Here is a 13,913-nt window from a genome sequence, read left to right on the forward strand (position 1 = left end):
ATACGGGTGATGGGAAGGGGGGATGAAAAGTGTCCACCAATAGGAGCGGAGAACAATATCTATTCCTCGCTCCTATTGGTGGACAGTTTCTGTTGGTATTACGTCTGCGCTCAGGCCGGATCCGCCGATGAGTTGGTAACATTGGGTCGCCTGAAGTCGTCTTCGCTCTTCTCTCTCCGGTTCTCTGCGTGTTTCTTGCATCGAAAAAGACGTTACGCTTGTAAAAAGAGACGTACACAGTGTTGCATTGAATAAAGCGGCGTCGTGCGATATCGGTAAGTTTGATAATTATCCGATTTATTTAGTTGTCGAGTATTTAGGTGTCTTCGGTACCTAACATTTCGATGCGCGCGGAGCAAAGTGCGAGTACGCAAACACTGCGCATGCGCTGCCATTTTTAACACTCAAAGTTGAATTTCGCGTCCCTCCGCGTTGCACATCATAAAATTGCACGTAAATGTATATAAAAAGCTTGTATTTTCGGCGAAACATCTCGAATAAAGCGTCATTGGGTGAGATATTCTGCGATAAGACTAAAAATAATCCGCCACAAGACGTTATTATATAAATTCTTCTCATATTATATACAATCAATTCTCTCTCTCTCTCTCTCTCTCTCTCTCTCTCTCTCTCTCTCTCTCTTGCATAGACGCAAAATTGTCGCCGCGTTTTTTCATTACTTCTTTCACAATATGTGAAGCGAACATTGATCAAAGTATCGAATTTATAGGTTCCGAAGGACAATGCAACAATAAAAGGCAAGGATTTTCACGATATGTGATCAAGTCGGTCATTAGCAGCAAGTGATCTTCGCTGAAAAGTGCGAACATAACATACATCGTGAATGCAGGCAGGATCGCTGGATCGAACGATCATCTCAACGTCATCAGCTAAGGTAAGTGATAGCAGCGTTAATTTGTTTGCTTATATATTTTTCATCTTTGCGTTGTGCGCGCATAATTATTAATTAAACAGTTGCGTGCGTGAAATTCACTGACGATATATTTCAGAGAAAATAGTACGGATATTTTTTTGGAAAGTGCATAAAATATACAGTTTGATATTTACATGAGATATTTTTGTATTAAACTTTTACATATATTCAACAAATCTCTTATAAGAAATATATATTTCTCATATTTTCTTTATTTAAACTTATTGTATTCGATAACCCTTTGATTACTAACAGTGTCTAATAAAAGTCTTCATTAATTAAAACAAGTGATTTAAAGACGTCACGTCCCAAGTAGCAAAAAATGTATAAAAAATGTTTAAAACTAATTTTTAAAGATATTTAAAAAATGTTAAAATAATTGGTCAAGTCCTTTTTTATCCATTAAAAATCCCTTTTTTTAACGTTAATGTAATATAAATATTTATTTAATATTTATTAAATATTTATATTACATTAACGTGAAAATAAAATTAATTAATAAAAAGGGACTTAACTAATTATTTTAACATTTTAAAAATATTTCTGAAAATAAGTTTTAAACATTTTTTATATATTTTTTTGCTACTTGGAGTATTATTGAGTCCGACGTTGCTTAAATTTGCATACTTCATCTGTAATATTTAGACGTGTTACATTTTATATTCGTATACATACGTACGATATTATAATATCTTGCTTCCGAGCGATCCACAATCAAAGGGTTAAATGATCATTAATTTTAATAAATACCTGAAACTGGAAAATACGTCTAATTGTAAGTCAGGAAGGGATGTAACGCAAATAATAATCCTATATGTAATGGATGCACACAAAACGTAATATGCTGAAAAGCAATTCAATCAATTGCAGTTAAATATCTACGATTAATACTTATTATAATAGGTTGTTTAAGTACTTTGAAACGGTAACTCTACAACTAATTATCCAAATATAAAATAGATAAAAAATAAAATTTCTCGCATTAAATTTTCAAAGTTTACAATTATAACGCCGACAATTACAACATACAAATATAGCTCGTAGAAAATGGCAATATTTCTGTGTTTAATAATTTAAAAATGACATATAAATTTTGTTAACGTTATTTTATATTACAATGTACATTACATTACATTGTAATGTAAAATATCTCTTCAAATTATATTTTAAAAATAGAAACGCGGAGGAAAAAGATTTGACCTTTTAATTTAATTTTTAATTACAAGCTTATTCTGAAAAATTAATTTGCTATTTGTAATGTGTTGAGATCCACATTTTGCCTAAAGTAGCTTATTTATTATTAAAGATGTGACACGTATACTATCAATAATAAATCTAATTAAATAGTGCTAAAGCGCTATTTGCTTTAACCTTTTGAGGTTTTAATTTCTTTCCGATAAAAATTTTGTTTGTTTTTTTTTTGTTTCGATAGAGAAAAGATACCAAAACTGATACAGATTTCATCCTGAGACAATATATTTCTTAATAAAATTTCTTTTATAAATTCGCGAACATACATATATGATTAAAAAAATCCATTTTCTTCATAATTTTATTCACTTTCTAATTCGATTAAACTCTAATTCTTGCAAAAAATGCCGTCAAAGTTATCGAAAATGCTTGTTTTGGCATTCTTTTATCCATGAAATCTCAGAGAAGAAATATCCGATGTACTATGTACTTGAATCAGAACTTACAATGTAACTAGAATTTTAAGATACAAGAAATCGCGCATATCGCATTATTTTTTGTGATAAAGCGCTTTATTTTTATAAATGCATATTTATACTAATTTGCAGTTTTTTTTTATAATTGCTATTTGATAATACTATTAAATAATACTCAACGTAAAATAGTTATGAAAAATTACCCGAGTGCTGTTAAAATTCTTATTAAGAAAATGTATAACAAATTTATCAAGAAATACTCTTAATTCTTTTTTAATGTTGATTTTACGGATTATATTCTGTATAGTATATATTATTCTGTATATATTATTACTACTTATCCCACATGTCAAAGAATATTTTAAAATTTAATCTAGGAAGCAAGACTTAATAACAGAGTTGTCAACAATAAAAAAGCGACAGATAAAAAGCGATTTCTTAATGAAGTTATCAACATTTTTTTTGTAATATACAAGCTATGCAAATTCTTAACAAAAAATTAAAAAGATTAAATATGTTTGACAATTTAGCTTAATGCTGTGCGAGTTACTCTATTTATGGAACAATTAAAAATTTTTGACATCGTCATTATAACACAGAAATCCTATGCCTTATACATTAAAAACAGACGATTATATAACTTCTTGTAGAAGTAGAACTAATTAACTTTCAAATCCGTTATTTCATTTTCTCCCTATTTACACGTATTTCATGCTTATTATAAAAATTGTTTACCAAAAATGATTCATAATATCTATCTTGCGCATTTAAAAGCGCACGTTGCATCAATCTCCATTTTATCATAGAGAATGCCTTCTTAGATTTTTGCACATTTTATACTACATATTGCGAAAAATATCAGTTCTCGCCTTCAAGTATTATCGCTGATAAAAAATTCTCTGCTACGATGAGATGTTGTTCTGCAGGATACAAAGGAGAAATCAGATTACTTCCACATCCTGCAGATACGACTCCTTTGCGTTCATTAACTTTAAAAGCGACAGTATAAATAAATATTCCAAAATCGCTGAAATTTTACAAAGGAAAAAATCTGATGAATAATTATTTTACGGATAGGACACATTTGATATTCGAAAAATCACAATAATCAATATATTATCGTGACTTTAGAAACAGGGGAAACGGGGAAAATAGGGATGAACGTAATGCACATCCGAAAATATGTCTCTCTTTTATATAAAGCCACCGAACGATATTTTAGTTGTTTCGGTGAACAACAAACACTTGAAACTACAGCTGATAGGATCAAAAGCGGTCGCGGAATAAATGTTACAACGGAGCCAAATTTTTTTTTTTCGGTGACACTTATGAGATCTACCATACGGCGCACTTTTTCTTGGGATTCATTTTAGAGCCGACCGGGCAATGAAAATCGCGCGAAAATTCCTGCATGTTCGACAACGGTCCCTGTACGCGGAATTCCCCGGGGCTGTGGAATCCCGTCGTGATCCGCAGCTTCATCGCTTCCGGACGGTACTTGCTGCACCAACTGTTGGCTGTGCTTATCCAGAACATCTGTTCCGGGCTGTACGACAGACCCGGCAATCTCTTCTCCGGCTTGTTTCGTTTCACCCATTCCTTGTACGCGTAATATGCCTCTTTTATGCCGCCGTTATCGGCGATATTTTCACCTTGGGTATTTATTCCGTTCAGCTGCAAAATTATAAAATAGATTCTGAGATGGGATTTTATAATAATGTTTTTTTTTTATATATCTAGGACATATTACAATATAAAATATTTTTATAATTGCATTGAAGAGTATACTGAGAGAATTTTCTCTTAGAATTTACTCTGAAAATCATGGTAATTGTGGGATAATATGGCATGGAAAGAATTTTATGAGAATTTCTCTGATTAATATTTATCACAATAAAAATAATAATATCTATCACAATATGTTTGATTAATTTTATTAAACTGCATAGTAAAATTAATGAAACATATTTTATATTTTATTGTAATAGATATTATTTTTATTGTGATAAATATTAATCAAAGAAATTCTCATAAAATTCTTTCCATACCATATTGTCCCACGATTACCATGATTTTCAGGGTAAATTCTAAGAGAAAATTCTCTCTGTGCAGTAATATACAATAGAAAAATATATAAAGAAAATGTAGGACTTAGCAAGAAAATATTATTAAGGATATAAATGTAGAAATGTGAACATGTAAGATTCGCCTTACGTTCATTCCGACGTCTTTTACAGTATAATTTCCATACTGGTAAATTATACATTCGGCCCGCTTGAGATAGTGCTCCTTTGTCTCCGGCTCCCACCAATCTACGAGATTACCTTCCTTATTGAACTGTCTGCCTTGATCGTCGAAGCCATGGGTAATCTCATGGCCAATGACAAAGCCGATGGCGCCGTAGTTCATATAACGCGGTCGATCATTACTGAAGAATGTTCCTTGCAAGATACCCGCGGGGAATTCTAGGAAAAAAAAATCACGGGAAAATTATTCGACAACATGCTCGCGGTAAATAATGATTGCTATATTAATTTGCATGCAATTTTGTAATAATTTTTTTGAGATCAAAACACGCTAATAACTTAATGCGAAAAAATAAAACTCAAAATACATAAATTTTTATACTAAGCTCTTAAATAAGAAATAATTCTTTTTTTTTTTATAATCAAATAATTTCATATAATGTTTTGCATATGATGCAATTTTTTAATTTTTTATTCAAGAATATGAAATTTAATAAAAAAGATTGCACTTTTAGAAAAGGTTACAGATTTAAAATTTGCTCTATTATTAAAGAGATATACACGTTTGATATTTATTTACTGAATTTGCTCGTGAAATTAATTATATTTAAATACTTACGAATACTATTTTCGATCGATGAGTAAAAGGCATTGACAACAGCCGGCCTTCCATGAGTAATCCATTCCGTTTTGTTTACCGGTTTTCTCAATCTACCGAATGAGAAATTCGTTCCGAAGATGGTCAGATTCAAAATGCTACCTAAATAATCGCTAGAGTTTAACTCGAGTCCCTCGTAAAACTCGTCTAGCTTTTTCTCGTCCAGCAACTCATCTGGATAAGCAATATGTGATGTCATATCAGCTGCTTTTTCCAAGGCGTTTGCTCTAGTCTTCTCATCCATCCAGTCCACCTAAAAATTTTTTTTGAAGAGGCTCACATTACAATGTCAAAGTATTTCTGGAATTAATATTTCTCTAACGAGTTATATTTTTTTTTAAATAATAAAAATTATAGACAACAATAGTCATTCTCTAGATTTTAATTCATTGATAAATAGGTGCATGTAAATTCTCGTATATATTTGTGTTTCCGCGATTTCAATTTACAGATAAAAAAAATTAAAGGAGAGACATTTTCCAGATTTCAATTTCTAGATAAATAGATGTCAAAGTATCAATCTCAAGATTTTAATCTCCCACATTTGCAATTTTGCGAGAGTTTAACCTTTCGCCTTTCTATATTCTCTCTCACCTTCTTCAGTATCTTCGTGAACTCCTGCCTGATATCTTGGACCATTTCGAGAGCGGTCTTCTTTGCATCCTCTTTAAAGTATTTTCTCACGTACATCGAACCGACGCTGAGAGCCATACTGCCGGAAACAATATCCACGCATTCTTTCCACCTCGGTTCCCTCTCCGTTTTGCCGTTTAACTCTAGCGTATATTTCAACTGTCTCTTTCGGATATCATCCGTTAGATAGCTGACCGACGCGGCTGCCGCCCTCCAAAAGACATAATTCGCCTGCACCTTTTTTGGCGTCTCGCTGATCAGTCGTTCAAAATCTTTCAGATAGCCGGGTACGTTCACAATAACTATTTCGTCCCGACTTAGTTGCGCTTGCGGCGCCAGGATTGTGTTGAAATATTCCCACCATGGTATGCTAGGATAAGCCGCGGACAGCTGGTTCACGGTCATGGGGTTGTAGAGAAGAGTTACGTTGCGTCGTTTTTCATTAGGTAGGGAGATCTGTATAGTGATTAATAGCGCGATATTAGTCTCAATTGACATTTATATATATTGATTAGTACACAAAATAATTAATTCGAAACATTTCGCATTTTATCCATCTTTCATTTAATAAAAAGCTCGCAATTAAAAAATTTACTCAATCTTGTTTTAAACATCATTCGTCGAGGTTACATTTAATATAAATGATATAAAGTAAAATTAATATAAATTATATAAAATATAAAATTAATATTAAATTCTTGGAAGACGACTTACATTTGCGAGTTTGATTTCAAATTCAAGTGACTCTTTTAATTCTGTGCGGGCTCGGTCCGAATTAGCTCCAAGGATCACAGCAATGTCCACCATGTACTTATAATATGCCTGAACGATTTTCTCGTCGAAGCCTTTCGACAGATATTCGCGTGACAAACCAAGAGCTGCTTGATCAAGCTACAAATTATCAATTTGCATTGATTTATTGCTGTAAATTCTATATATTCAATTTAAAACAATTAGGGTCTCTCTCTCTCTCTCTCTCTCTCTCTCTCTCTCTCTTCATTCCACGTTTGTTTTAAATCTCACATTTCGCTGTAAATCGTTACGTGCTTACATCGATCAGGCGTCTCGAGTTGTTCTTCAAGTCGACACTGACGCCGAAATCGATGAAGTAGTCAACGGAATAGCCCAGTCTGCGGAATTTGTAGACGGCATCTTTCCAAGTGAAGTCGCCCTCGTTCCATCGCTCGCCGTCTAGAACTGGCCACCCACCGAGTTTTCGGAGAATGTCCAATAACGGTCGCAAGCCTCGCTCCTCGATAGCGGCTGAAAGAATAAATTGAAAATAAAAAAAAAGAAATAAAACTTTTTTTACTTAAATAGCTTTACGAAAATAATTTTACTTAAATTTATAAAAAATAAAAAAAATTGCTATCGATTTAAATATTATAAAACTCGCTTATATATATTTTTTTAAATAAGCGATGAAAAAATTATATATTACGAGTTTTATAATATTTATGAAATCACAATAGCTATTCTTTTTACTTTGTAAAAATTCAGGTAAAATTATTTTTATAATATATTAATATATTTAGAATATATTAATATGTATATTTATAATATATTTATATATATTATATTTATATATATTTATATATATTATATATTTATAATAATATATTTATTATACATATCTGTAAACAAATCCGCTATATAAGCCTAATAATTTATGTAAGAAAATCATCTTGCGGCTGCTTACTTTTATTCATGCAAGCCTTGTAAAAGTCTTTGGCAAGCCTAAATGGTCTCGGCTCGTTCGGAGGACTCTCCTGCTCGATACTGGTCCGTAGTTGTTCCAAAAGGGCGTCGACGATAATGGAGAACGAATTTACGCTGGTTTTATCATCGGGAATGATGGTGGTCTCGAGAAAGCCACCGCAGGCAAACTTGTAAAAGTCATCGCACGGCTCCACGTTACGATCCATATTTTTCAGTATTTGTGCGGCTGTGGCGTGCGCAAGTTAATACAACTCGTTAGTATAAAATATTTTTTGAATACGTAATATTTTATAATGCATTCGAAGAATATGATATGATGATTTCAATGTTGAATATATGATTTGTTTCTTTTTTTAAATTTCTTTTTTCTTAAATTTTATTCCAATAAAATTATAAAATCTTTATTGAGAGAAAAGTATGAGAAATTTTCCATAAATTTAAATTTTATTTCTATTTCTTAAAGTTAATTAACATATGAAACAGACACAGTTTAAATATGTCAATTTATACGTTTATCTTTTTCTTTAAGCAAGATGTACTAAAATCTATAATATTCTATTTGATATTCTATAAAAATATTTAAATCTAAATGAATAGAAAATTCAAGTTCTGTTATATATTCGACTAACCTGTAGTAACACATCCAGATGTTAAGCATATATCATCACATTCCGGGCTTTTCTGTATGACATGGTTGTTGCTCGACTTTTTCGAGCTGCTTAACGCTTCGGCTGTGGATGGTAGCATCTCTGTATTAGCAGGATCTGTTCTCGTGCGGATGTAGGTGCGGTTGCAAGTGCGAAAAAAATGCATAAAAGCGACAAATTAATGAATGAGTGAAGCATACAATAAGCTGCGATGAAACATAATTGCACACAGAGTAAAAATCTCTCTTTTCGCAAGCGAATAATATGAATTATGATGTGCATTTTTATGTATGTGATTAGGCCATCAATTCCATTCTCTCCTGTCGAAAATATATATTTTTTTTGAAAAATAACATATGTATTAAGAAAGAAAGATATACTTTTTCTATGTTGATAAAATTTGATCACATTCGTTACATTTATTAACAGTTTATATAATAAATAATTACATTACAATATGAAATAATATTGTGCGAGAATCTTAAAGAATATTTTTACAAAACAGTCTATTTTTTTTTAATCATGTAAATCAAAATAGCTTACATATTTATATCATGTATGTTATAATGCAAAAAATAATAAGATTGCTCTAATATATGTATGTATTTTATTTGTTACAGGTAGCATTACTGATAAGCTGCGGCCGAATTTGCGAGATTCTCGAGTGCCGAATGGCTCGTTGCTTCGTGTGATTTTAGTTTTTGCATCGTTTTTTCTCGTTGTGTTTTCTCGTGCAATGTACGCAAAATACGCGTGCGATTCACGCGTCGCGTCGGGAGTGCCGTGTAAAGTGTCGCGCGTCGGGAGTGCCGTGCAAAGTTTCGCGTGTCGGGAGTGCCGTTTAAAAAATGTCGGACGATCGTAATTATTCGTGTTTTCGCGAGTGTCGTGAGTGTTACGAAAGACCAAGAGAGGAGGAGGAGGCCCAGGGAGGCATCGGGCGACATCAGGGCAACTAGGAGGTATGCAAAATAAAAACATTTTTTTCCCTAAACTGCATTGCTTATAAGATATTCAACCGTTTCCAGACTTTCAAAACACCCTGTGTATATATATACACAGAGAGAATTTTCTCTTAGAATTTACCCTGAAAATCATGGTAATCGTGGGACAATATGGTATGGAAAGAATTTTATGAGAATTTCTCTGATTAATATTTATCACAATAAAAATAATAATATCTATCACAATATGTTTGATTAATTTTATTAAACTGCATAGTAAAATTAATCAAACATATTTTATATTTTATTGTAATAGATATTATTTTTATTGTGATAAATATTAATCACAGAGAAATTCTCATAAAATTCTTTCCATACCATATTGTCCCACGATTTATCATGATTTTCAGGATAAATTCTAAGAGAAAATTCTCTCACTGTATATATATTTGATATACACATGTATATACATAATTTGAATATTTTGTTTTCAGATCAATGTGCTGTGTTCTACAACTCCGCTATTGCACGCGTATCGGTGAGTGATTGTTTATTTTATAACATATTTATATTCTATATAATATTTCTATAGCAATGATCTTTTTATTCATTCTTTAAAACGTTTATGGACCAAACATAAATTTATAAACATTAGTTTATACTTTGTTTTTTAAATAAATTTAAGATGGATAAGGCTAATAAGAATTTGTATGAGCCACAGAGCCTTTTCGATTTATTATTTTTTAAAATTAATGTTAAATATTTATAGAAGGCAATAATCGTATTTTTATATCATGGTTTTCCCTCGATTCGGACGCGTTTGCATAAACGTTGCATGCTGCTTCACCTATTATTACTCCTCGTCGGATTGCGTATGTAATCACTAAATGCTCACGTAGAGGGAAAGGCAACATTTCAACGTTAAACAATCGTATGCTGACTAAGTTTCGTGTATCCCGTCGACTTTTTTAAATACATATACTCTCCGGAAATATCTCGCGAAGATGCGTCAGTAATATCGACGCATTTGCGCAAATCGAAATATTAGCGGCAGTGTTCGAATTATAAACTGGTGGCGATTATACGTGTACCTAACGGTTTATTACGTCGGTGTAAACATGCGCGGATGGGTGAGTAACTCTCAAAACAATGTTTTGTTTCTTTGCCAGTAGAAATATCAAAATGCGTCAGAACTGTTCTTTTGACGTCATGACTTCGAATCATACGTCATGAATTCGGTCGCTTCTTCTTTTGGAAAAGTGTGATTCGCTCTTGAACCTTTTTAAGATGTGTGCCGTCTTCCCAACGAAAAACTTGCATCGATAGCCGAGACCATTATCGCGATTTTTGCGAAATTAATATATTTTAAATTTATTTCCATTTTGATTATTATTTCCATTTTACTTCAATATTTCGAATTTGTTTCCGACAACTTTTTTTTAAAACAAATTGCCTTTCTTAGTAAAAATATATAATTTTTTAAAATCTAATAATAATTTATTTATTATATCTATTTGTTATTTATAAAATTTTTTTAATTAAATTTATGCGTACGTACGGAAATTGTTTCAGATATGAAATGCTTTTTAAACTAAATTTTGATTAAGATTTTTCCTTATTAATTTTTTTTTTAATTTGTACGTCTGACCATTTCTCGCCTCTAATAATGCCAAGATAAAATATAGATATTGAAAACAAATAACAACAATTTCTATAACTCAGCGGAATTATGTTTGTAACGTCATACATTTTTTTTCGTTTAATGAGCTGATAAAGCACTTTTGATACAAGACACATATAAAAGATGCCGACATATAAATGAAATTTACGACACCGATGCAATCCCATGCCTTACTTTCGCACAATTAAAATTTTTTACGACACATACCGTTACCGAACGGCTTCGACCGTAAACATAATCGCCGCTTGTCGCATTGAGCCATTAAAAAAAACATGCATTTTTTATCTCTCTCTAATTCTTTCTCTCTCTTCTTCTCTCTTTCTTTTTATTTCTCTCTTCAAGATATCAAAGAAAATGCAGACGAACATTCGTATCGGTAAACGACTTCAACGATATGTCTAACAATAATTAAACCAAACAGTAATTAAAAGCGTATGATTTAAGTACTATTAAAATTTCCATTAATATCTTCCTGAGTACACAAAGATAAACTTCTTTATATATAAATATTCCATTATATTTCACGTTCTCTTCCCGTATAATAAAAACTTTTTAGATCAGTAAATAAACAATTCGTGACATTTATGAACAAAAAAATCAGATAATATAGAATTAAAATTCCAATTGTATTTAAATGCATTTAAAGAGTATTATCGGACAATTCTTCTAAATATTAAAATATTATTGTTTCTAAATTATTTAATATGTGTTGTAATATTTATTGCGTGGAAGATTTATAAGATGTAGTATCTAATAATTTTTTATTACGCCTACTGCATAAGCTATTGCAGAAGTTTATCGCCGCCATGTCGTAGAGAATTATGGCTTGCTTGCCACTAGCAATTTAATTCCAGGCATTAATGATTAATGTAATTGGACGATGTTAAGTAACGTCTTTGTCGCAACGCGGGGACCAACGCACCTCTTGGGATGTCGATGCATGATACTTCGTTGTTGCATGCACAGGATCGGTTTGCAAGTTATACGCGGCTTAGATTAGAAGAAGCAAAATGAGATCTTCTTCGATTTTTGGACGTTACGAAAGTTTCATTATGTGGAAGAGAATGATAAGTTGTTATTATATTTTTTTCGTTTTCTATCGAAATTATATATTGAAAACACAAGGCTCAGCTTAAAAGCAGAAGAAGAAATAGCTTTATATTCATCTCGAGATAAACCCGGTCCTGTACATGTGCAGAAATGCCCTATGGTGATGGGCTTTCGTAAATGAAGTATATAGATGCAAGATCCAATCTTCTCTTCATTATTGTATTAAGATTGCAATCTCATTCTAGTAAGCAAGCCATCAGAAACGGAACGCATATAAAATTATCTTATTTTCTTTACGTTAAATATTAGAATGTCAGAGATATATTCAGAATCATCTAAATTTTGTATATATTTTTACATATTCCTTTTTTTTATATTTAAACTTATTAAAAATATTAAAGATATTTTTGTTCGATTTCCGATGACTATACATCTCAAAGCAATGCAAATCTACAACAAAACATTCAGTATTTCTAATTCAATTTCGGGATAAAAAAATTCAGGCAATTCATTCAAAGCCACATACGCGTATGAGATTTCAACACAAATCTCGAAGGAAAAAGGCTTTTATGAGTTTTATTTCCACACTTCTCGAATAACATATTCTACTTGCAACATGCGTGCACGAGCGGTCCGTGTTGCATTGTGGGTCGCTGTAAAAGTAAGTACCTCTTACCGGGTTTGGATGTAGTGTCGCATGTGTCGGACGCCAAAATTCCGACCGCTACGACCAAAGCGATGCACAAGAGGAATCCGGAAACGGCTATCACCGTTAACCCGCGTTCCAAACCGGACCGCCTCTTCCACCATGTCGGATTTCTGTGAGATAATAAAATAAAATAAAATGAAAGAGAGAGAAAAACACATGTAACATCAAAATTAAATTATTACAAGAAGCGTTTGTGACTATATAAAAATGTTTTAAATATTTTCGTGCAAAAATATTACGTTCAATTTTATTTATTTGTTTATTTAATTTTAATAAAATTTTTTATTCTTTTAATTTTTCAAATTTAATTATTTATTTACTTAAATTTTATTTAATTATTTAATTGTTTATTAATTAATTTATTAATTTCATATTTTTCTCTGTATAATATTATTTTGCAATATATTATTTTGGATTTATAAAAATTAGTAAGTTTATTTATAATATTAGTATTCGTGATCGTACTTTGTGTTAGACTAAAAAGAGAAAGGATCTATTTCTCGTATTCCATAACTTAACGTACAGTCTCTAAGCTAGAAACGATCATGTGATTATCTGCATCTCTATACCATACAAGGTACTGTTGCGCCTTGATTACTTGTTTAAATAACATGATTTACGAGCTGTCTTCTTCTGCCATAATGACAGAATCCTCTACTGCAATCTTTATGGTAATTGTAGTAATAATATTCGAAGGATATTTCCTTTCGATTTTGTACAAAACAACATTGATGATCTTTGTACACACATATTCTATGCATAAATAATATACTATGCTAAATGAATTGTCACTGCATATGATATATTTATATGTATATCACAAAAAATACATGCAAGGAATATGAACAAAATTATCGTTTTCACAATATAAAAACGTCGAGCTGTAAAAAGCAATTTTTTTCTTATCATTGAATAATATTACAAGTATTATGTGCACAGAATATCACCGTATAATATATAAACATATTTGTTCCTATTGTAATCTTTGATTGATTTCGATCTACGCGCTGCTACATAGCGTGCGC

General features: G+C 31.5%; 1 protein-coding gene and 1 long non-coding RNA gene across 3 annotated transcripts in view; one reads left to right on the top strand and one right to left on the bottom strand.

The window, feature by feature from the left end:
* The first annotated feature begins 140 nt into the window (after positions 1-140).
* On the top strand, positions 141-9,993 carry LOC145935504 (uncharacterized). Its single transcript, XR_014425235.1, has 4 exons — positions 141-275; positions 731-895; positions 9,125-9,466; positions 9,943-9,993. It is a non-coding gene; the product is annotated as an uncharacterized LOC145935504 (long non-coding RNA).
* The window catches only part of Nep2 (M13 family metallopeptidase neprilysin 2), a 24,705-nt gene continuing 14,255 nt past the window's right edge, over positions 3,464-13,913 (bottom strand). The window contains exons 2-10 of one of the 2 annotated variants that reach the window (XM_083036926.1): positions 12,856-12,998; positions 8,487-8,588; positions 7,838-8,083; positions 7,190-7,401; positions 6,853-7,029; positions 6,100-6,594; positions 5,467-5,758; positions 4,816-5,066; positions 3,464-4,275 (exon numbers count right to left, since the gene is read on the bottom strand). In XM_083036926.1, coding sequence (XP_082893052.1) covers positions 3,937-4,275; positions 4,816-5,066; positions 5,467-5,758; positions 6,100-6,594; positions 6,853-7,029; positions 7,190-7,401; positions 7,838-8,083; positions 8,487-8,588; positions 12,856-12,998 — 2,257 coding nt within the window. In that variant the 3' untranslated portion in view covers positions 3,464-3,936. Of the gene's footprint in view, positions 4,276-4,815; positions 5,067-5,466; positions 5,759-6,099; positions 6,595-6,852; positions 7,030-7,189; positions 7,402-7,837; positions 8,084-8,486; positions 8,622-12,855; positions 12,999-13,913 lie in introns of both variants that reach the window. The other variant, XM_083036925.1, reaches the window with a different exon arrangement.

The sequence above is a fragment of the Prenolepis imparis genome, unplaced genomic scaffold, assembly GCF_030444845.1.
Source record: "Prenolepis imparis isolate NDT839.2.m4 unplaced genomic scaffold, iyPreImpa1.0 SCAF_4, whole genome shotgun sequence".
Taxonomy (NCBI): Eukaryota; Metazoa; Arthropoda; class Insecta; order Hymenoptera; family Formicidae; genus Prenolepis; species Prenolepis imparis.